The sequence below is a fragment of the Sebastes fasciatus genome, chromosome 19 (genome assembly GCF_043250625.1).
Source record: "Sebastes fasciatus isolate fSebFas1 chromosome 19, fSebFas1.pri, whole genome shotgun sequence".
Lineage (NCBI taxonomy): Eukaryota > Metazoa > Chordata > Actinopteri > Perciformes > Sebastidae > Sebastes > Sebastes fasciatus.
In genome coordinates this window covers 10240797-10265650 of record NC_133813.1, presented here as the reverse complement: position 1 = coordinate 10265650, position 24854 = coordinate 10240797, and the positions used below count along the sequence as shown (strand labels likewise).

The window sequence follows — 24854 nt, the reverse complement described above, 5'->3', positions numbered from 1 at the left end:
AATGTGTAAAGAAAATAATACAGGCATAAATTAGTTTGGAGAAATAAATAAGGGGTGAAATGCAAAGGGAAAATTGTGCATAAATAAATGCATAAACACATACATAAATACATACATTTAAAAATAAATATAAAATCAATTCATAAATAAATAATAAATGCAAAAATGATCAAATACAAAATAAATACATAAAAAATAAGGGAATTAATAGAATGATAAATTAATAAATAATGAATAATGGCTACATTTATTTTTAATATTGTTGCTATATTTAATGACATTTATTCATTTAGAGTCTTTCATTTATTTATTTTTTATTTTTGCAGGTTTAGTCCTCCATACATCTACAGTTGGCATTCATAGCAAGAGCTGAAAACACATTTTTCATCTGTTTCCTTCCAAACGTGCAGATCTAACTCTCGGTTTGTTTGTGTGTGTGTGTTCTATGCGTGTCTCCAGGATCGACTCACATCTTCACCCCCACCAGCCTGCTGGAGCAGCTCAAGGCCATGAACAAACCAGACGAGGAAGTCACAAGCTAAGATCCTCTAAATACGTCTCTCTCCTCTTTACCTTTCCCCCCCTTCTACCCATCTTACCGCTGTATCCTTCCCTCCCACAAAAAACCCTACATTAATTGTGTATGCATCTTGCTTGAGAAGAAAAAGACATCTTAGATGATGAAAAAAATATATGTTGTATAAAAATTGTTGCAAGTATTCTCATGTTTTACAATGGATGCAACTAAATGAGCTTATTTAAAAAAAAGGTTTAAATATCACAACAGATGGCCATTTAAAACTGAAAGTACCAAAATGTAATATTGTATGCTATGAAACCTGTGCAAAAGGTAAAGACATTTTCTCGTTTGTTCCTTTGGGTTTCCTCCTTGGTGTGAGTTTTATTGAAAGCGGGTCGAGGAGGGATGTGCCGTTTGAGAGGTTGATGTTGTAAAATATATCAGTCAACATGCAATATATATATATATATATATATAAATATATTTGTCAGAGAGGAGCCCCCCCCTCCCACCCCCACCCCTTTGCCCATTTGAGATGTTCGTACACAGTAGCATGCTTGGACTTGTGTGGACTGTTAATGTGTTTGTATCCAGTGTGGATGTTCTGGGAGCTGCAGAGTTAGCAATTTGAATACTACAATGAAAACCTTTGTTTTGAGTATCAAAGTATAAATTCATGCTTTGAAACTTTTCAAACCACTCCTGAAGCATTCCCCACTACCCTACGGTCCATCTGTAAACTCAGTTCATTAGGTAGAAATATGAAAAAATGTAAATCTGATGCATTGTGTTTTTAATATTTAGTCTACTGATACTCAAAACATACATTTTCATTAAAAGTATTCGTGTAAAAATGCTTGGTTGAGCCGACGTTGGAAAGAGTGCGAGCTCTGTAAAAAGCCAGAATCATCCCTCCTCCGGCTGCCGAGACTGTAAAGTATTTACTTGCCACAACCTTTTTCCTTTCTCCGGAGAAACTTCACGTTTTAATGTCGAAAAGGCCGTTGCTTGCTGATATTTAATGAATAATCTTAAAAAGGGCCAGTTGTATTTCAGTATTGTATCCTGTCAGATTAAGTCTTATCATTGGTTAGTAATGATGTTTAATTGGGCCATGCACTGAGTAGTGTTGTGTGTGTGCCACATGTTGCCGTTTTAGCGTCTCACTGTTGACTGGTAATATTTCTGACTGTGAAGTAGTGATACTTTTTCCTTTAAAAAAATGTCAATGTGAAGCCGCCGTGTTTGTGATGTTTTAGCTCTAGCTGTTAGTGGTCAACCCGGGAAAAAAGAACTAATATCTATATTTTTTTTGTCTGTTTCCTCCTCTGGTGCAATGTAAAACCCTCCAATGGTGAATGGCTTTGCAAAAAAACCCAACCTTAAATCCACCCTTTTCACTTTTATTTCCTCCCTCCCTTCCCTCCTTCCTGGCCAAACAAGTTGTATATTGCACTATAATGCGTTTTCTGTGATGCAAACGCTTGACTTTGTGTTCACTTTTTTTCTATTATAATTTGCTGTTGTATAGGGTTTACTCAATTGATTTATATCAAATTTATTTATCAGAGAAAAAAATAATAGTGATGCAATAGTCTGTCCTAAAACTGTTTAACTTATTGGGATTGTATGTTTGCGAGTGTTGAAGCACAAACAATACTTCCATGTGTACCTAATATGTACTAAGGCTGTCTAATAAATTGGCTTCCATTACATTAAAAGGCTCTTTTTTAATTGTAGCTTTCGATTTGTTTAAACTACCAAAAAATGACACCAAATGTTAATTTTTACATTTATTTGGCTCCTTAGGGACACCTGAAAAGATTCACTGCAAAATAATTTGAAAAAGACCTACAGTTTGAAAAATAATGGTACAAAAAAAAGGATTGGAAATGAATAATAAACAGAATTATCTTAAACATCCACAGTTCTAAGGTATATTTCAACCAAACATTCATTAAATAATCTGTAAAAAACAAAGTCTCCTCTGTTTGTGTTGCTGTTCCCAGTGCTGGTGTGTGAATGATTGATCCACATAAAGCTGGTCAGTTACAGTAGACTTACTCGTCTGGCTCATACAGTTACACTTGCAAAGTTATGATAAAATACTGTACAAATTCTATTCTAAAACTTCAACATAGAAGCGGGCTAATTTTGAGGATATCCAGCATCTCAGGTCCACACGACCATTTGCAAAATAGATCCATGGTGGTCTCTTTGTAGGACCATCCAGAACTAACTCACAACAGGTGCAATGAGCGAGTGCATTTCATTTACAGCGCAGCATGCTACTGTATCAATGAGGAAAAAACAGCTTATACAGCAACTAAAATAACACTGAACTTATTAGATTTCTACAATTAGAAAAGATTAAAAAAAAAACACATGATTAATGAAGACAGTCACATGATCAATAAATAGCTATTAACTCATGACAATTGCCATTTCAAGACAGCTGTTACTTCTGATGTCCAATGACGAAGAAGAAACTAATTCCTTAACTTCATCGGCTTGAAAATCAACATTTTTATTAAACTGACCTAGAGTACTACATTATTTTAGAAAGTATGTCATTTCAATGTATGCCAGCACATCTTTTGAAATTATTATTATGACTGCTAAAGAAACAAATTCATCTTTGGCCACCTAAGCCTTAAAGGAGCTCTATACGGAATTCAGAGCAAATCTATGGTTGAGGGATTGCCTCCACCCGGCTCTCAACATGGTGATGGCTGAGCCGTCGGCTCGCATCTAACAGTGTTAACAGTGCAAATAATGGCAACAGTGCTGACAGTGTTAACCTGAGGGGGAACCGGAGGGTGGGCGCTACTCTTACGCAACAACGACATGGGTTGGGATGGCGTTATCAGCTATAACCGCTCTATAAGAGCAGTGCAGAGCAGCGGCGATTAGCTAGCCAGTGGGGCACACAGCCAGTACGCATGCATGTTAATCCCAGTCTATGTCAGCAAAGCACGGAGAAGCTCGGCTTACAACACACACAGAAGGGTGGGAGACTTCATTCTCTGCTCAGGTAGACAACAGTCGTTTGCTGCTATATTAATGCTCTGAATGTTGTATAGAGCACCTTTAAATGTTGCCATAAAATGACTCTTTATAAAAAGGCAGTAAACAAAGCTTCAGTAACAGTTTTTTTCTCCTAACGTAGGAACTAAAGAAAAGTTACAAAGAGATGGATTTTAGATTATTTATTCACCTGGTCTTGCACTCGCTCCGTCCAGCTCCTGGCTGTGTTGACAGCCTCAGGTTAATGTTAACTGCAGGACTGAGCCAGCAGCTCCTGGTAGTTCAGTCCAGTAGCCATAGAGCTAGCCATATGTCCAGAGGTGTGTTTCATGTGCCGAGCTGCTTTGATAGCTCTGTTCAGAGAGGTGTCCGTGGAGCGCAGCTCGCCAGCGGACAGGGAGCGTCTCGTCCTCTCCTTCCTGCGACCTCTGACCCCTGAGGATGAGCCGGTGTTGTTGTTGTTGGGAGGCACGTAGAGGGGCGATGAGTACAGCCTGAAGAGAGGGTAAAGTTGATGACAAAACAATGTAGTTTGACAGTTCAGATAAAACTTGAATGACAAACAAAATGTGCCATTTATAGTTTTTGCAGTTTGTGTACAAGTAAAACATACAAATTCAGGAAATGACAGAATATGTACACTGACGATTGTTAATCTGTAAATTGGAGTGCCATTGTCAATTAAACTTCACAAAGAGAAATGTGTTTCCAGAGGTGCTGTACTTATGTATTTGTTATCTGAGAACCATGTCAAGCTGTTTCACTAACCATACTTTGATTCATGTTTTGCAGCTGTGAGGAGCTCCCCTATTTCTTTGGTGCTTTGCATTGTACAGTATACTTCATTTTGGCACTTTTTTACATTTATTTTTTTCCTCAAACTTCTATATATTCTTTTCTTTATACATCTTTTTACATTTCTGCCTCATTATGCAAATGAGGGGACTGTCATTCAACGTGTGTCATGGGGTCAGAGTTCGACTATATGCTACCTTTTTAGCTTTATTAAAATTAAAAGTTCATAAAAATAAATCAAAGCAAGCAAATCAAAACAGAAATATCAACTTATGTCACAATATACAAATTAAATTATGCGATTTTTGGTACATTTAATGGCAATTTATTTATTTAGTTATTAATTTTGGCAGGTACCACCCTCCAAAAGTTTTTGCCAAAGCGTTAGCTTATATTCTATTCTTCTTTTTGGGCTATCATTCTCTTGTAACAATAAGCATCTGTTTCAGAGGCCAGTCAATCAACCTAATGGGCACTTCATCATATGTCTGGTGTGTGTGTGGTAAGAGAGGGCAGGTTACTTACAGGAGTGGTGGCGGGCACACGGGCATGCACTGCAGCAGTGCAGGAGGAGCTGTGGCTGCAAAGTGTCTGTTCCTCACAGCGCTGTCCGGGGCCTCAGCTGGTTGGCAGCTTGTGTGTGTGGGGGAGTCTGAGACTCTGCGACAGTCTGTGAATCATACGGCAGGTCAGCAGCTCCATTAACACTTCCCAGAATTAAATTAATTTAATTTACTGCAGACTGAACTGATGTATTTCCTGAGCACAGTGACTGTACAAAACTTTGTGCTGCTGATGCTGAACAACAGACTCAAATTGACAAGTCACTGATTACATCATCAACCACACAGAGCAAAGGCTTGGGAGGGTAAGTGTTTACACCTCTATCCACACTCTAAACTCAGTTCTTTGTTAACAGTGTGTCGGAGCAGCATCACAGCTTTGATCACATGGTCTCTTACCTGGCTCAGTGCTTCTGTAGGGTGCAGGGCGTCCACAGAGAGGACAGTGACGACAGCGAGAGGAGTGGGTCGGCTTTCTGACGCCACCCACTGGCACTGAGAGTAAGCAAAGAGGACAAGTACTGAGTACAAAACTGCAACGCTGGTTTCAAATTAATTAAAAACTAAAGGGGATTTTAAAAACTAAACAAAATTTCCCTGCTCGGGATGACAGGAGCCTCCTTACCTTCAGGTCGCCCTCGGTAACGTGATAAACACTGAGGACAAAGAGGAGCTCGACGCCCTCTGCTATCAGGCTTAGCTGCTGTTTGAGACACTTGTACAGACACACCAGGATGCTGCCCTGCAACACACACACACACAAACACTCACCAGCGGGGTAGACACAATCTGTTCTGGCAGATTTGCATCTAAAATACATTAAAATAATCTTAACACTTTGCTTTTTATTATTAAACGTCACAGGTGTAGCTATGAATTCAGAAGTAGTCACATTTCTGTGTGTATATATGGAAATATAGTAGTGTAATAGTATAATATTCGGAAGCTGGTGAGGGCAGCAAAGACTTAAGTAAGCTATAAAAGGCTTGTATGAGCAATGACAGAAGCTCTGATCATTCAGTATGTTGTCGGTTCGGACATTTCACTAGTGCTGTGGTGTCTGCTCAATATAGCGATGTCTCCTTCCAAGCAATTGCAAAAGGGAAACCACTGTTGATAAGAGAGACTGACTGCAGGCTCTTTAAATCCTGTAACAACGACACTGTCAACGCTACAGTTCAATCTGCTGAGTCACTGGAGGTTCATCTGGATTGAACTATCAGCTAAAACGTCAGAAAATGCCTGCAGTAGAGGGATGCATGTTCTTACTTTGGGGTGTTCTGCTGCGGACAGTATTTGTGTGTGAACAGCAGCTCTCTGGTGCTGCAGTGGATGTTTGAGTACACCTGGACACCAGAAGATAAGGCTGGGGTGTAGAGGGATCTGAACCCGTCACTGAAAACAAAAAAACATTAAATCATAACATGTTATTTTTTTCTTAAGATGAATGTACTCGCTTATGTGTCTATACATAATCTATGGACAAGTCAGTCGTTGGATACATGTTCTCTATGCATCATCATCGTACACGCGCATTTAGTCGGGTTCTTATGTGTTATTCTCTTTGGATCAAATCCTGAGTATGATAAAATGTAATGCATTACCATTTAGGGTGCATGTTTGCATGCTAGCATGTGTATAAATTTGGATTATACAAGATCTTTCATGCAAGGTGCCGAGTTTAACGATCAAGTGTAAATTCAGATCAACTTACAGATGTCAGGTTGAGGTGTTTGTCTGTGTGCAGAAGGTGATCTCCTGGTTGTTCGTCTCAGTGTAGAATAATCAACCTCATCACCCGTCTGTCTGTCTCTCCCGCTGACGCCACCCCGCCGCTCCCCAGACCTAAGCAATGGGAGAAGACCAAATTAAGTACAAGCCGACATAAAAAGCAGACAACTAGTTACGTAAACAGTGTGTGTACTGTATATGTATAAAGCTATAAGCTTCCTTTGCTATAGATATGAGCTCTGTCCTGTTGCTTCATCCTGCAGCTGTAGGACAGGTGAACTGTGTGGTTACACCACCGAGTCAAAAACCAACCTGCCACGAGGTGTAGAGGTGTTTTGGTGAGTGTAGTTCTCCTGAGCTGAAGGAGCTGCTCTCACAGAGCTCGACGGCTTCTTATTTCTCAGACAGCTTTCTAGTTTCTCCCTCAGTCTGGTCACCTCGACATGCAGCGTTTGGATGGCAGCACTAAAAAACACACACAAAAGATGTTTAAAATCACATGAAACAATCCAGTTCAAGGTCATGTTTGCATTTAGTAAACGTTTTGGTTTTTCACCACCACACGTATCAAAGGTCAAACAGAAGTCCAGTAAATGGGACCAGTGAAGTGCTGCACTGTGAAAATATTCAAGTGACCAAATTGCCAGAGAGTATCTATGCAGGTGTCAGTCCAAACGTACACACACTCTTTGAAAAGAGTCATGCAACACCACACCATGCAGGAATCAATACGGAGTACCTCCTAATATGCAACCACATTCAATAGCAGCCGATTCTGTAATAAAATACATAAAGGAATGATGATGATAGAAACATTATGTTTGATGAGTTAACAAATCAAACAAATAACATAACAAATTATATGAGTTAACAAATCAATTTATTTTCATTCGTCAGATATAATTTCTCTGCAGGGGAACATAAACCTGGCCATGTTTGCACAGCTATCGCCATAGCAGCTGCTGTTACACACACTCACTTGCGATTGGCCACCTGACTGGAGCGCAGTGCTCTGAGAGAATCGCCATGGTGATGCCGTGCAGCGGGGGAGGAGCTTGGACTGGAGTTGTGGAGGAAATTGATAGATTCTGTGTACTGGTCATTCAGTCTGTCTTCAGACACAGTGAGAGCTGCAGAGACGAGAGGAGGACAGCAGGTTAAATACACAATGAAGGAAAACACTTATGAATATGAGTAATAACATAGTAAGAGAATAACATTTGCGACAGAACTTGGAGACTCACAGCTGTCACTGTCCAGCCCAAACTCGCTGGTCTCACTGTCGGCCCTGGTTTGTTCTGTCTGGTGGATGCGGCGCTGTGGAGAGCAGGAGGAAGTGCGTCTCCTCTGCCCGTGTCTCGTTCTCCATGGCTGGTCGTGGCTGAGCTGGAGGCCCCTTCTGGGCTCTATAACCGTGCGACTGTGTGACGGTGAAGAAGCAGGAGATGGTGCTGAGACTGGGCTTATCTGAGGCTTCCCTGGGTTCCTCTCCTGAGGCACTGAAACACTGTCGCAGCATGGAAGAATATTAGAATAGAGTACATAACATACAGAAAACACAAAAGGCATGATCAGCAATTGACTGTATAAAATAAGTAATAAAAAGGAAAATCAGGGGCTTTAGAGTTGTAGGGTGAGACATCAGTATGCTGTGTGTGTAACGGGTGGGGGATGGCACAAGAGGTAAAATTTATGATGCAGTAAATTAGGGTGGAGGCACCAGAAGCAGTGTTGGACTCCCTCACCTCTTTGAGGCCCTCTGGTGGAGAGGACTGGGAGCTGCTGCCGGAGTCAGGCGGCTGCTCTCTGAACAGACAAACCCACTGTCCGTCTCCGGAGAGATGATCCCATCCTGGTCAAAACAACGCAGAACAAACATTATGCAACATTTATCTATAAACATTCTAGATGTAGATGCACCATTAAATGTCATACTGGACGGCTTACTTTTTTTAATCAATACATCATGCTTTAAGGTAAAAATAAGGTTTTATTAACCTCCTAAGACCCTGACGGCCTGCGGGCAGGTCCAACCACTGTTCTTTCTTTCAGAGGTTGTAGCGGGATCTGCTTTCAAGCTGTCATATACATCATATGAAACTAGAAAACCTAAGGTACAACCATGTCATGCTAGTTTGTCAGGAAGAATGATAAAAAAAATGCTTCGAAGTTGCGCTACATTTTGGCAAGGAAAAACTGGCACGGCCAATTTCAAAGGGGTCCCTTAACCTCTGACCTCAAGATACGTGAATGAAAATGGGTTCTATGGGTACCCACGAGTCTCTCCTTTACAGACATGCCCACTTTATGATAATCACATGCAGTTTGGGGCAAAAACCATGCAGTTGTTTACATTCAGTACAAATGTGTTATTTTCGCCTATTCTAAAAATGGTGTATGGCTTACAGAGGTCACCACTAGGTGGCAATATTGTTTTGACTATTTACACAAAACAACAAACAAAACTGGCTCTAACAATATCAGAGTTTTAGGGTTTCAATGTTGATTTCTGCACAAGCTAATACAGGAGCAACAGTATCAATTTAATTTTCATGTATGTGTGTGTATAGAACCAATTTTCATTCACATATCTTGAGGTCAGAGATCATAGGACCCCTTCGAAAATGGCCATGACAGTTTTTCTTCGCCAAAATTGAGCATAAATACATTTTGTAGTATTTCAGGAACACAACTTTAATGAGCTTCATCAATATCTTGACTGTAGAAGAAAATTAAAGAAAATGTTTCATATATCTGAAAGGGTGGAAGATCTAGATCTTGAGTCTTGCAAAAGCCAAAATAAAACCTCCTGAGGCCTCAACTCTTCACATGATCAAATGTTAAGCACTGCATGAACTGAATGAAATCAAAGTAGAATCAATGACAGACTGTTATTTCACCCTGGCTGTTCACAGTATAAAACTGACCTGAGAAAGCACTCTGCTGCTCCCAGTTTGAAGTTTGGAGTTCCTCCTTTCCAATGTAGTAATCTCTCCCAGACTGCTCAGACTGCTGCTGTGGGACTTTCCCACCTTTAACCTCCTTTTGCTACTGGGAGGATGAACGGGGGTTGTGGTGGACTGGCTGGAGACCCTGCGTGAAGGAGGACTGGCCCTACCGGTCTGCTGTTTGCTGGTGCAGACAGGAGGAGAGTCCTGATGGTCTGACTTTGCTTTCCTGTAAATAGAGAACAGTACAGAGAATTAAACTCAGTGGAGCTACTAAGATTAGCTTCCCCTCGAAAATACCTTTGCATGTATGTGTTTATTTCTTGTACATATGTATTTATGTTCAATTTCTGCTATCAAAAAAATAGCTAAAATAGTAGTATTCAAGATATAAAAAATTACATTTAAACAGGAGAGTACTCAGATACAGCAACGACTCAGAACTGCCCAGTGCAAGAACAAACATTACTGCTGGTGAAACTGCAGCTCATCTTGTCTGCTTCTCTGAAGACTAACCTCTGTGGAAGACTTTTCTGTACTTCCAGGTTTCCAGTTCCGTGACCCTGTCTCTCTCCCTCCTCGTCCCCAGGCTGCATGTCGCTTCTTAAGGCAACAGAAAGGGGAGCTCCCTCCCTCTGGCTTTGGTCTAAAAGTTTAGGAAGCTCCCTGAAGCTTTGGTAGCTAAACAGAAGGAGGAAAAACATTCAGGGTGAAATAATGAGAGTCCAGCCTTGCAGGCTGAGGTCCTGATTTTCCAGATCTCCTTCTGACAGTGAGCAAAAGAATCTAAAACAGTTGGGTTAAGAATATCTCCTAACATTAATCAAATCCTTCCACAGCAAAGGTACTGATGGTCACACGGTCTTTATTCAAAGCGAAGAACTGAAAACACAAGCATCACCACTCACTGATCCATTAGCGTGGTGAAGTCTTGGTCAAGATGTCTGTGTTTGCCATTCAGACGTTTGAAGTAGAGAGGATTCAGAGTTTCCTCCCCTTCGTCACTCTCCTCACTGGCTGAGCTCACCTCCATAGCCGCTGCCTCTCCTGGATCAACTAGCAAAGGCACAGGTGGGCTCTGGAAAGAGATGAAGTAGAATAAATATCAATACAGATCTCGTATTTCTGTTCAGAATGACCCTAGTCGTTATGTACAGGGACTGCACAAGACTCTATCAGAGTTTCACTCTACATGCACGAGTACAAAAGACCAAAACCAAAAGAGCTGTTTGAATGTACCTGTGGGTGATTCAGAGTTTCTCCCCCCTCAGAGGGGACAGATAAAGGGGTGGGGTGACGAGGTGGAGAGGGAGGAGCCTCACAGGTGGGCTGCTCCTGTTGCATCTGCTCCCCCTGCTCCTTCAGCTCCTCCATACGCAGCCCGCACTGAAAGATCAGCCCTTCCAGCTCCCTGATACATACAACATGCACGCACAAATATAATAAAAACAACTGAGTGAACATATGCACAGAATATAAAATGTAAAGGATGTATTTATCTTGGGACTCTCACCGTTTAGGGTCAAAGTGGCTGATATCTGCCCCTCGCTGCTGCAGGAGTTTGTGCTCATCCCTCGCTAACAGGTAGCCCCTTTCTAAAGAGTCGAGGCCCTCAGCAAGCTGTGAGAGACCCTGAAGAAGAGCGTGGCTTCGTTAGTTTGGATATGAGGAGGACATTCAAAATCATTCTCTAAACAATTTAAACTGAGTCTTACCTTCATCTGTTCAAAAGGTTTGAGTCTTTTGCTCTTTAGGAGATCGTCAAAAGTCTGCAGCTGAATGAAGAACACCAAAACCGTTAGCTCTCGATCACATCATCTAGTAAATCTGTAAGGATTCCATCACTGTTGATAGTTTTAATAGGTCATTTACCTGCTTGAGGAACTTGTCGGCCTGAATGTAGAGAATCTTGGCCAGCTGCTGTCCTACCTGAGGGTCTGGGCTTCTTGTAGAAGGACAGGCAGATGAACTTCCTGTTCATTTGGCAGACAGGTGCAGAGGAAAGAAGAGTTATATGATGTAAGTTGTACAGAATGATGCAACGTTAGCAGCAGCTGAATGATAGATGAAATGAATTTGACAGCAAAATGGTACATATTGAATAGGATGAATGTACTCTGAGGAGTGCTGTGTTCGTTTGGATGAAGAGAGGCTGAGTTGATCTCTGCTCTCTGAGCCTGAGGAAAATCCAGCATCATGATCTTTGTAGTGTTCTGGTTCGGTCCGGACTGCACCAAGTGGCCGGGCTTTGGAGGGTCAGAGTACAGGTTCACCTGGTGGAGATAGGAACAATTTACAAGTCTGGTGGTAACTTATAACCACCATATTGGCGTAACTTTTTCCTTTCCACAAGAATGGTGATATCAGTGAAAATAGTGTGTGTGTTTGTTTACACTTTTAAGTAAAAGAAATTTAGTTTTGTAAAAAAGATCCACCCTGCCTGTGTGATGTTCTACTAGCAGAAGGAGGAGGAGACGGATGGTGGTTCAGAGTTGTGGTGAAGGAGATGGAGGAGAGGCAGAGAGCCCAGTAAGCTGATTTTAATTGGTGCTGATTGTGGAGCGCTACTGCTCCAACAGAAATGGGCCAATAATTCTTTAAAGGAGCTACTACACTACACTTCAACACTCATCCTGTCTCTTCTCGTCTTTCATTTCTTTTTTTCTCCCACTTTTCTTCCCTAATCTTTTGTTCTGACATACTGCTCTGCCTCGGTCTGTGATGTGCTGACAATGGCTGGGCTCTTGGTTCTCTATGGGTCCGTCCTGTAGACATAAAGTTGAGGAATAAAGACACACAACAAGCTAATATATATATTTGAATATACATCTGAAATAAAGAATTTAGCATCTTTATTTTATAAACCTCCCTTTTTAGATTTGCTTTCATTAGAGTCTTCTTTACACTTTTAGCCACAATCGTTTTATTGTTGCTCGATTATCTTGGCTTCTATTGCACAGATTGAATTTCTACATACCCTAAATATGTGATTGTCATTATTCATATTCATATTTTGATGCTAGAATTATTTTAATCAGGCATAAAAGGGTACAGAGTACTGTTGGGTAATGCGTCATATTTACCGAAGCCATGAGAGGCAAGTGAAAAAAAAAAATCCTGGTGATCCATTTTTCTAATGGTACATGTCCACAGGGGTGTTTTTTATTGCGAGGGATCGCCTCGCTTTCCAGCATTGGACGATTGATGGGCTGCCAATAAACACAAGGCACTAGGCACCTGAGTGGATGAACGCTTTCCCTTGTGGGCTTGTGCTCCCAGCTTTCAAACCGGGAACCATGGCGGCTTCTTTGGAAACTTACTTCTCTTATTTCACAAGATTAGTTCACCGAAATGTGTTTCTGAAAACATTTTATGCGACAAATAAGCCACGCTGTCACTAAATCTGTCTTTGTTTTGGATCAACAAGAGTTAGTTTGAAAGTTTCTAGGGAGTTTCCAGAGGCGGCGATTCGCGCAGGACGCTCCTGATTTGCATAAAGTAGCCTAGACCTCAACTTTATGCAAATAAGGTGGGCAAATGTGACGCCCCGACTCTCGAATTGCGCCGCCACGCTACCAGAATGCGTTGCACAGCTGCTTACATAGACAATGAATGGGAAGCATGAAAAGGAAGGAGGCTGTGGACATGTACTATAAGTCTGATCTAAATTGTTTTCTCTTCTGTGTTTATGACTTAAGAGCAGCAGAAAAAATATTTTGTCCTTAATTTCGTTCCTTCATTTTTATTCTCATCTGTGAAACAGGTGGAAAAAAACTATTTTGCCTTTTTTTCTTGTCAGGATCATTTTTGTAAGTGTTTGTTATTGTAATACTCATTTCGGCCACAAGAGGCTGAAGTGCACCACTACCTCATGTTCTAAATAGGACTAAATGCATTCATGTTTTCTTCCAGGTGAGTTTTTATTTCTCCATGCACTCTAAACACGAGGTATTTTGTGTTAGTAAGTCACGTAACATAAAACTCACCAGAAATGAAGGAAACACAATAATAGTCTGTATGTTCATTCACTGGATAATGTGTGAGCTACACACTTGCAGCAGCAGATAAACAACCAATGAATGTTACTGAATGCTAAAATAGTACTGACCACATGCAGAAAAAACACACACAAAGGGATAATTGTCATTGGCTGAAAGAGTTTGGTCACAAGAGGACCTTCTTATAGCTGACTGTTTTGTTTAGTCATGTCATGTGGACTGTGGCCTTGGTTCATTTTAGAGGAGCCTTTTTGTTGGATCCTAGTATCCTAGATTCTCTGTATCTACCACCCTGGATTTTATTCTGTTCCTGATTCGACTTCTGTGTGTACTGAACAGGGTGCACACAGACAGTGTCTTTTGTTCTCAGATATTACTGTACAGACTATAGAGGAGCCTCCATTTGTCCACATAGTATCTGTACCTGTTCTGTCTCTTTGTGCAGCCTGTGTTTGCACATAAAACAGTAGCTATGTGTGATATTTCTCACAAAAATATCAGATGAAATGAATCGTCTAATTGTAAATTGTCAAAATGTAGGGGGATGCTGAAACAGACATAATAGTGCTTTCACTGCTGCACCTTTATTCAATGAAAAGCCACAGCATTGTAGAAGTAAAACATTTATACCTGCCTTTGAAAAGTAATAGAATATTTTAATAAAATATTTGAGAAAAATAAACCTTCCATCATTTGGAAGCTTTGTCATAACTTGGAGGTGCTATAGTGATTTAAAATTGACACCAAAAGTAAATCTTTATGGCACCGATATGTACTGTTTTTTTTAAAAGCCCCGCACTACTACACAACATCAAATAGTGATAAATTATAGCCTGATTTCCAGATTAACTACCTTGGCTTCGAGGCGCAGGCGATCAATGGTGTTCTCTGCCTCTGCGTACTTAGTCAGCAGTCTGTTGTAGTCGTCCTGCAGCGGGGGGAGAGGGAGAGGAAATAGGAACGTAAGAGGAAAGGAAGAGAAGAAAAAACGAGAGTGCAAAACAAGCATGTGAGGCAAGAAAAAAGGGAGGGGTGAAAAGGAAAAGGAAGAGAGCAAAGTTTTGAAAAAAAAAGTGGAGGTAAGGAATGAGAGGGCAGAGAGAATGGAACAGGATTTAGGAACTGTTAGGTCTAATTCATACGTCTGTCACAGATAAACAGACTAGATCAGAAATATTTGTCCACCCTGGGGCTGTTTTTCATCCTCTGAAATATTATTGTAAGCTGTAGCATTAAGATTAGAACAGACAACGGTGTGTTTCCAACTTTGTATCAACAGTTTGGGGTAGACCATTTTCCTGTTCACAAAGCCTGGTCTATAAAGAAATGGTTTTCCCAGTTTGGTGTGGAAGAACTTGAACGGTCTGCACAGAGTCCTGAACTCAACCCCATCCAACACCTTTGGGGTGAGCTGGAACACCGACTGTGAGCCAGGTTTTATCGGCCAATATCAGTATTGTATGCCAGTATAGATGTTATAATTACACTGTTGCGCTGCAGATAACATAGTGCATCATTCTAACTAATTAAACTGCAAAATAAATGTAGTGACTATTATCAATCATACTAAAACTAGTTTGATAACAGCATGGGGCTTGTGCAGTAGCCAAACTAATGTCACATAGGTGGTGCAATGGGAGAAAAGACCAGTAGAGGACTGACATTTTAGAAGTACATTTATAAAAAAAAGAGAAAAGCAGGGATTGCCTGGAGGACAAATTCATTATTGCTAATATATTACAGTATAACTGAGGAAAAAGTAATTTGTGTTGCCTCAAGGTCAATGATCTGCAGACCTTATTCCACTTCCCACTTTCAATCAAAATATCTGTAGTATAAAGATAAGTCACAAGTCCAACCTTTGTAATTCCCTTGGTGCAGCAGACTGATTGCGAACAAAGCGTTTAGAATGTAGTACTGGAATATGAGCCAAAATACACAAGGGCAAAAAAACAATGCCTACACCTGCCAAGACTTCAACAGAAAGGATATTACTGTTTCTGGTTGATGTTCCCTCTTTCACTTCTGTGTGCCTGTCTTACTCATGATGGATTTTTTTTTTGACTTGAGCGTTGCTACAGAAACAGGGAGGATGTTGAGAGGGACAGCCTCTGAGAATGAGCAAGGATGGCGGGGAAGAGGTTGCAATTTCCTTTAGGAAATTTCTCTTAGGACATTTTAAGAAAATAGGAAAAAACTTTAGTTTTTTTTTAGGGCTCCTGTTCGTGACGGGACGTGACGGGACGTGACGCTTTCTGTTTGGACACGATGTCACTCTCTCTGCGACCGAGTTCTCATCATTACTGTTGTTGTAGAATTATTCCTTGTTCAGCTTGACCTAATGTTACATTTCTATTCAAATTAATGAAAGCGACATTGTGTGACTCCCGTCCTGCTGTGCATTCATTGCACGCAAGACAGACAGCCATGGTTGTGCTGCTTTTTTTTTCACAATCAAATATTGATATATTATATTTTATATATTTACATAATTGAATATCTTTTTTTTTTTTTTACAATTCGAACATGTATTAAAATGTAGAATGTTCATTGACAGCCCTAGTGTAGACGTACTCTCAGTCTCTACCAGTACCTGTAGTTGTTCGAACAGTGTGGTGGCCTGCTGGCGGCATCTGAACTCCTGAGGCACAGTGGAGTTGGGGGCACCTGTTGGTGGTTTGTAAGAGTCTGATGAGGCAGGAGACCAATCGGTGGTGTTCAGTAGGACTTCTTTCACAATGTGAGCAGGGGATTTAAACACTAAGGGGGGCTCAGGTGACAGGGACTCCCTCTTGGAAGAGTGCCTGCTCTTGGGGGGCTTGTAACCACCTTTGGGGAAATGGACCCTGGGCTCCACCTTGGAGAAGTCTGGCGTGCGGTAACTCAGAGGCTCTTTTCTAGAAATACAATCAAATTCATGGTTAGTGCTTTTTATGAAAAGAAAAAAAACACAATCCTGATGCATAAAAACTGAAAAAACAAGGAAGGATAAAAAAGCTACAACATAAGGCGTGGTAAAATAATTGGCTATGGGGATTGTGGCTCACCTGGATTCATCCACTTCAGCAGCAGCACTCCTGGCTCTGGGTGTCCTCGGCTCTATGTCAGGACTTGGGCTCTGATGTTTGAATTTTAAGGGGTCCGCCTTGGCTGTGCTGAGGGAACAAGTCCTTGAATATGTAGCTTCAGGGGAGGGCTGCTTCAACTTCCTTGGTGAGGGACTGGGCTTTTTATGAGGCTTATCGGACTTATCTGATGCCTTTAAAGGCCCATTACTTGCTCCGCTGTAATGATTTGACACAACTGCTTCTGAAAACATAGCTGCTGGCTGAAGAGAAGCCCTGAGCTTTACCTCAGGACAACGGGGACTGGACTTGAGGCTTATGTGGCTCCTGTGTGATTCTGGAAGACTTTCTGTGCAGCTCATCTCCGGAAAGGGTTCAGCGTCAATCCCCGGAGCAGCAGCTATTTCCTCAGCAGTGAAGTGGAGAAGGTGGGGGAAAGTGGGGGCTGTGACAGGTGAGGCAGGCTGGGATATTGGGCAGTGATGATTGGAGGCTCTAGCAGGTTCCATGGCTAACAGGTGACCACTACAAGATCCCGTAGAGCTGATCTCAGCCAAGCCATTCGTAGTTCCAAGCTCTTTATTTTTCTTGCTGTTCCTGACACTCCTCTTCACCGCTTCCTCTCCTTCTTCCTCCTCCTCTGTCATGTCGAAGTATTTGTCCCACTCAGGGACGCACTCTATCCCCTGCTCTTCTGCTCTACTCATCAAGTCCTCAACTGCCAAAAACATGGAGAACATGGGAAGACAGGTTTCAACAGAGTGCAGGCATAAACTGTCTCCCACAACAAAGGAGTCTAGCTCGTCTAGCTTTTAAGGACCATACCAGTGTGTATACATTTGAATTCAAAGTGCTTCAAAGTGAATGTCGACATTAACTTGCAGTACATTCAGAACAATGTTAAAACCCACTGTCCTCAAAAACATGTTTTGCTAGCTAACATTAAGAACAACTTCAGTCAAGGTTAAAGAAATCAAAGACTCACATGGTGACAGTATTTGTACATCCTCTTCTGGTGATTGGTTGTGGGACAGATGTTCACCCAGGTTGTAACTCAGCTCCTCAGGTGAATCCCTCTCATGCCCACTATGGTCTGCGTCCTCTGGGGTGAGGGATCCGGAGTGCAAGTTTGGATTAGATTCTCCATCTGAATCACAACAAGACTGCCCCAACTCCACATCCTCCAGTGCCTCCGACAGTCCGATGATGCCATTCTCATCCATCTGGCTAAAAAAGTTGACGTCTTTCTGTGCCTGTCCTTCATCCTCATCCTCCAACACATCCTCGGATATTACAGAGCTGGTGGGTGAGGTGCGGACCGGGGCAGAGGTCCAGAATAGGACCCCTGCCGTGGTGTCCTTTCTTGTCTCCATTCACCTATCAGCCCTGACCTCAATTAGTGTCTCAGCCAGGCACAGGAACGTCCTGCATCTTTTCTTGTTGATCTGGCCCTGCAGTGACGTCTACTTTCAAAGCCATGTCTACAGAAGGTTACTGATTGCAGGTCATGTCATTAAGCTGGTAATAGTCCAGAGATACAGCTGAGGAGGACAGTCTTTGTCTTGAGGAAGGGGAGATCTCTTTGGATGCGATTCCTGAAACACAAAATAGTACCAGCTGTTCAGTATCTATAACCTATTACAGACAGAGGTTTCCAGAGGAAATCAAGAAAAACATATACAAGGACAAGTTCATAAAAAGAAAATACTCATAGTGCATAATGAAATATCTCAGACTACCAGAACATTGTGTTTAACTATAGCAGTAAAAGGTAAACTATGCTGTACTACAACAGACAAAAAAACCTGAAATGATTAGTCAATTAATCAACTGAAAAGCATAAATTTCAATTTATCAATCAATAGTTTTATTAAGCTTTTAAGGAAAAATGTAAATACAAAAAAAAATACGATTGGTTCCAGCTATTCAAATGGACATAGGACAAGTTAGTACTGGAAACTTGTGATGGGCATTTTTCAAATTTTCAGGTGTGAAGACAGCTGTGGAAGTCGATCAGGTGGACTGCATGGTCATATCCTGATACAGTAAATCCAACAGAAAACACATTGAGAGCGTTTAAACTTGATAATATGAATTATTTTACTTGTGCAGTTAAATTATTTATTATACAGAAAGCTGTGGCAAAGCACAAACGAGCTGCCAGCTAATGATTTTTTTTTTCTTTTAAAGAAGTGGGTTACTTTTTCATTAGAAGCTTTAAGTTGTGTAATGTTGTTTTTTTTGTATTTGTAGATTACACCTTGGACAGGTTTCACAATTAATTAAAAAAAAAAGATAAGCAACAGATTAATTGATCATGAATATAATGATTAGTCACAGCCTTAAAATTAATAATTATTTCAGTTAATGTACTTGTAACAAAGTGTAACAAATACCAAGCCTCTGGAAAAAGTGCACTATAAAAGCCAACATGTATTTTAATGTTTCCTTTATACGTTCATGCGGGTTATTTTATTCATTAAGCACTTGGAGGTGGCAGTCACAGTACATTTTGTCTGACACGTTGTGAGAGGTGCAGCAAACAAGGACTCGTTTCCAAGGTGACACGAAGTCTCTGTTAGTCTACACAATAGATAAGCATTCATTTATTGCCCCCTGCCTAAATCCTGTGCTGTCAGGTTGCACAACAAGCAATTATAGTTCTTAGTCATAGACATATCCTACATGTAACAGAGCTCAGATTAGACTAATAGTTCGCAATGTTACACCAAGTCCCCCAGATATTTCCTAGAGCTGCAACGCTCACTATGGCAACTCCACAACATGAACACGAGCTGCGCTTTCCAGCGTCTGCAATAAATCTCTGACAAGTCTTAACATACATGCCAGTGCCTCACCCCAAAAATTCTGTTACAGTGCTACAACGACATCAAGCATTAAACCCTCTAAGATCCACAGAAGACGCGTTTTTGATTGGTGGTTGACAAACTGTCTGTTGCAGGGATCAGACACGTAATGAGTCATTTAACAAGGTATGCATTTAAATTCTGCATTGTACTGTTTCTTGTATCAGCAGCCAGCAGGTAAAAAAAAAAACGACCACATACCAAGTCACAAACCTCAACAAGCGTCAGAGAAACTTGCTGTGAACTTAATGTATGGAAATTAGCATTTAAAAAAGCACATTCTGTACAGCAGCACTCAGATTCTCATTGGGAAAAGTGGTCACCATGTGTCTTTGTCTCTTTCATCAATATCCCAGATTACTGCAAGACGATTATTAGCCTGGTGCTTCTTACAGTGTATCCAACACACAAACCTCACACATGCACTCATCATAATGAGAATATGTTTTTTTGCGCAAAAATCCAGACAGACACTCTACTGTGAATCCACAGCCCAGTTTTGATTGTTAGGAACAAACCCAAGGCTCAGGGAGTACGACTGACAGACTCACATCATGCTCTCTCTACAACCCTTTCATACACAAATCAGCAGAGTCTCCACGCTGGCCGACATGGCAAACTCACCATGCATTTAAAGTAGACCACAAGGAATGAGAGCACGCAGCTCAGCGGATAAACAACTTCAGAGGTAGGTTTAGAAAAACAACAACGTCAGAATAGAAAGGGTTGGAGCTAGCAGTGTAATTACAACATAATTTATTCAAATCCTTCTACTTTAAAATGTAGCAAACACAGGGTTACGTTGAATATTCCTGTATTTTTTCATAATGCAATACATATAGTAGAAAACAAATATTGCAATGTCAATTTTTTCCAACATCGTGCAGCCCTAATTTGTACATCAACAGGAATTTTGCACAGCATGGAAGTGAAAGCAGTAGTCTGTTTATTTTAATGTAAAAGTGCAATAAAAATATGTTGTCGCTAAAATCAATGAATAATCGTGATAAATAATCGCGATATCAAAATAATCGAGATCATCATTTTGGCCATAATCGTGCAGCCCTAATTTACACCTGTGTTTTCCTACTGTGACCTGTCAAAATGTCCTCTATGAAAAAGACCTTTATCCAGCCCCACTGCTTAACTGAGTATGCATCTGTTTTTGACTAATAACAGAAAATAAAAAGTAAAGAAAAATAAAGAAAAACTTTAGTAAAATTTTTAACGCAGGACTTTTGGGTATTTTTGCATTGTGGTATTTCTACTTAATGCAGAAGTGAAGCAGACCGCAACAAACTTCTGGAGAAATCAAAGCCATTTCCAAATTCAAAAACTTTCTAGGTTTTCCATAATTGTTGAATTTCTGAGCTTCTCCGGTAAGAATAAAGCGAAGAAACAACTCACCTGTTGCTCTGCTCATACTGCCTGTTCATTCCCAGGGGAACTACGGCTTTATCTCAGCTGCCATATGGGGGGAATTAAGCTGCTCTAAAGCCCTTACAGGGGGCTTCACTGATGGTAAACAGACAATGATCATCAGTATGCATCCAGGAGACGAGGCTAGCTCAGCTCCTCACAGACAGACAGACAGACAGACAGACAGCAGCAGGGCTGTAATCACCTGACTATCAGGGCGAGCTATTGGACAGGTGGGGTGGAGGAACACGAGACAGAGAGAAAGAGCGAGAATGACAGAAAGAGAGAGGGAGAATTTCTGCCAGGCTCTAATGTCATTCCAGGTCTCACGAAAGCTGTCGTAAAATCATTCAGCACGGCCAACAGGGACACACTAGGCTACATCAATTTTCACAGGATGACAACGGCTAAATCCTGAGCACAGTGAGCACCAGTGTAGCTGGAGCTGCCTCACAGGCTGGCAGAGCTAGAGCGAGTTGTAGGTGTCCTGTTTGGCCTAGTGACTAATACAGTATATGACAGCTAATCTTCTTAGGAGGCACAGGGAGAGCTCAGGACACAGGATACACTGTGCAGAGGGGACTGGTGAAAACAGTGACTGAATAAAACTGTACAATTATTTAGAATTGTGCTAAAATTATTAGTTGATTGATTAATTACTCGATAAGAAGAAAATCAATCAACGTCAGTAATTAATTAATAGTTTATGTCATTTATCGAACAAAACTGGCAAACATTCTCTGGTTCCAGCTTCTCAAATGTAGAAAAATTGAATCACTGTTTCTTCCGGCATTTTTGATTATTTCCCAACATTGTATAGACCAAACAATGAATTGATCGATCAAACAAAACAATCAACACGTTAATCGTTAACGATGTAGGTGATAGTTGCAGCCCTGATTTAAAAAATAAATAAATAATCAGAACGCGGACGCGCGGGAGACCGTAGCTTTGGTCTTCAGGGCCGGAGTCTCTGCTGTACTCTGCTCCGCTGTATGCCTGCTTGCCTTCAGTCACACACCGCGCTCGTTCTCGCCGTTAGTAGGTCTGAGAATTGCGGTCGGGAGGCTGAGGCAGGAAAAGCCAACACTAGGATCAGCAGTGATTCATGGAGAGACCTTCGTCTGGTCAGCTAACATTGCTGCAAAGCAGGTGAAATAAAGTGATATTGTGGTTTTAGCTGACGTGTGTCGCCTCACTGTTTTGATCGATGCTCGTTCATGTCTATGTAGAGCGAGCGCAAGCGCGAGCCCGACGCTGACTTTCGTTGACTTAACGGCCACAGGTGTCGCTGTTAACAAGCATTTCTGATTCTTACAGTCCCTTTAAACTCAGGTATGGCATTGGCAGTGGTATTGAAAAAATGTAATTGATACCCATCCAGACTGATACATAAGTACAAGATGAATAAAATAGGCAAAATATCACTGAATTAACCAAGTTAAGGAGTTACCTGGATGGCTCTGCTGTGAGGTGAATTCTACTCGTCTTTCAAAAAACGCTGTTAAGTTTTGGCTATAGACAGCAAGTTTTCTCCAGTTATTTTTGCTGGTGATAACATATCCATCAGAGGACACATTGTATTGTAAAAAATCAGTGCAGCCAAGTGGGAGTGGATTTTCTGAGCTGCTGTGTCTAGTCTACAAAAAAAAGCAGTTTCCTGCCACAGACCATGTGAAAACATATTCCCCGAGAGCCATGTGAGGAAACAACAGTCTCTTTCTGATCCACTGATTCAGAGAAGCAGGCTACTACAGCAACAATACACTCTCTTTAAAAATATATATTTTACCCATGTAGCCTTTCAACTCAAGAAAGACTTGCTTAAGCAGCTGATCCATAGTCCTGTGTTGGTCATGTATGGTTTTTCTTTTTATTCCTTTTCCCTGATGATGGGCCTTGAGGCTAGATGGTTGTGGAAGATTGTGTATGAATGTGAAATTTACATATGTTTGGAAAATTTGAATTTTATTATATACACATTTATGTATATATACTGTGTTTGTTTTATGAACTTGTCTTACCATTTTACCACTTCTATTATCATTGGTATGTTCTGTGATGTTCTGTTTTAGCAGTTACCATATTTGTTTTACTCTATCTGCTTTTATTGTTTGATGTTCTGTTTTAAAGGTCACATATTATAAAAAAGTGAGATTTTAACGTTTTTTTTTATTGTAAAGCAAGCTTAAGTCCTATATAAATACTGTGAAAGTATCGACACACTCAATCCACAGGGAAATACACACAACCCATATTCAGAAACTCTGCATTTGAAACAAGCTGTCAGGATTTCTGCCCATTCGTGATGTCACAAATATACAATATTAGACCCTTGACACAATTTTAAACGCATTCTAAATGTGTCCCAGTTTATTCCTGTTGCTGTGTATGTGAATGTCATCAGTTGACAGGAAGTACACATGGACCCAAGCTGTTGCCTAGCAACGCAATTATGTTGCAATTCCATCAAAATGTGCTAAAACGGAGCGTTTCAGACAGAGGGTAAATACAGGCATATTCAGGCTGACAGTATGAGGAAAATAAAGTGGATTTTTTTACATTACATCATGTAAACATGTTCTACTAGAAACACAAAATACAAGTATGAACCTGAAAATGAGCATGATATGGGACCTTTAAGGCTAAATGGTTGTGGAAGATTGTGTATGAATGTGAAACTTTGAATGTTACTAGTGTAACACATATGATTTAATAATATCAGTATTTATATGATAAATTTAATGTAATTTCGGACCCCAGGAAGACTAGCTGGTGGTATCAGCTAATGGGGATCATTTTTAAATAAACAAACAAACAAACAAACAAACAAACAGGAGGTCGGTTGCCTTGAAAACCACACAACTTAAAGAGAGAAGACCCACCCCCCTTGTGTCACCATGGCACTCACAACCACAACAAACCACCACCGAGGTTTCCCTCAAACACTTTCAAGCCTACACATTTGTTAAAATGCAAAATGTAGCATATTATTGTCTTACCTGAACAGTCTTACCTGAACACAGTTGGTAACAGTCACCTAGCTACCAGTCAGTTTGAAAAGTTGGCTATAGTTACCCTTCACTTTGGCGTTACTCCTCACTTAAAACATCAAAACAAACACAAACTACACGACATTTAGCTACGTAGTGTTGTTACCTTGATTCTGGAGGAGTCACACGAGGTAATTAATCACAAAAAAGACGTGTTTTGTGATATTTAGGAAGCTAATTAGTACACCAAGTCTGGTGAAAAGTGTGGCACTGATTTCAGCTGGCAGAGTACTCACTCGAGGCAACATGTAGTGGGTAATTTAATACCCTGAGTTTAGTATTTCAGGCATGTTTTACCTTCTAACAGACCGCGTATGAATCTTGTATTTATTTAACAGCAGCATTGACACTAACTTTAACCTTTTCTAACTTTAATCTGAACATAATCATTTAATTTGTGAAGTTTGTTTCGAGTAGTGTTGCCTGACAGACAAAATTCAGGCTATATTACCTTAAGTCTTCAAAACCAAATACTGAGTGGTGATTGGTTATGAGGCTGCTCAGGGGGCGGGACTAGAGTCGATTTTGGGAATACAAAATTGCTGTTCAAAAAAGATGCCACTAGAGGGCAACATTTACTAACTTTATTTATACAAGTTTTTCATTCAAGAATAAAGAAAGGAAGATACTTTTCACCTTTTCCTCCTTTTATTCAGGAGATTTAAATAAAATGTTCATCTTTATTGATGTCCAACACAGGTTTTCATTAATATACACACACTATAAAACAGAATTAAATTAAATTAAATTAAATTAAATTAAATTAAATTAAATTAAAAATAGGTTGTATCGGTCAGGGGTTCTCAACATTTTGTAACTTGAGGCCCATGTCTGATTGTTAAAATAATTCTGAGGACAACCTTCCCAA

General features: G+C 40.6%; 2 protein-coding genes across 5 annotated transcripts in view; one reads left to right on the top strand and one right to left on the bottom strand.

The window, feature by feature from the left end:
- The window catches only part of stxbp1a (syntaxin binding protein 1a), a 44393-nt gene extending 42152 nt beyond the window's left edge, over window positions 1-2241 (top strand). For all 3 annotated transcript variants that reach the window (XM_074616764.1, XM_074616761.1, XM_074616762.1), the window contains one exon: window positions 460-2241. Coding sequence is in view for 1 of the 3 variants with exons in the window: in XM_074616762.1 (XP_074472863.1) it covers window positions 460-542 (83 nt within the window). In the remaining 2 variants the exon portion in view is untranslated. The remainder of the gene's footprint in view (window positions 1-459) is intronic.
- akna (AT-hook transcription factor) lies at window positions 1786-24335 on the bottom strand. 2 transcript variants are annotated; one of them, XM_074616753.1, is made up of 24 exons: window positions 24093-24335; window positions 17633-18242; window positions 16630-17365; window positions 16176-16479; window positions 14436-14510; window positions 12287-12349; window positions 11701-11857; window positions 11457-11557; window positions 11300-11359; window positions 11098-11216; window positions 10824-10995; window positions 10493-10662; window positions 10101-10265; window positions 9564-9813; window positions 8382-8488; window positions 7881-8143; window positions 7616-7766; window positions 6949-7101; window positions 6620-6750; window positions 6175-6300; window positions 5531-5647; window positions 5305-5400; window positions 4868-5012; window positions 1786-4041 (listed from the first exon to the last, which is right to left on the bottom strand). In XM_074616753.1, exons 2-24 carry the CDS (start codon window positions 18018-18020, stop codon window positions 3795-3797), a joined length of 4296 nt encoding a protein of 1431 aa, XP_074472854.1. In that variant the 5' UTR covers window positions 18021-18242; window positions 24093-24335; the 3' UTR covers window positions 1786-3794. The 2 variants fall into 2 exon arrangements, with proteins under 2 accessions (XP_074472854.1, XP_074472855.1); XM_074616754.1 differs by lacking the exon at window positions 12287-12349.
- Between the last annotated feature and the right edge of the window lie 519 nt (window positions 24336-24854).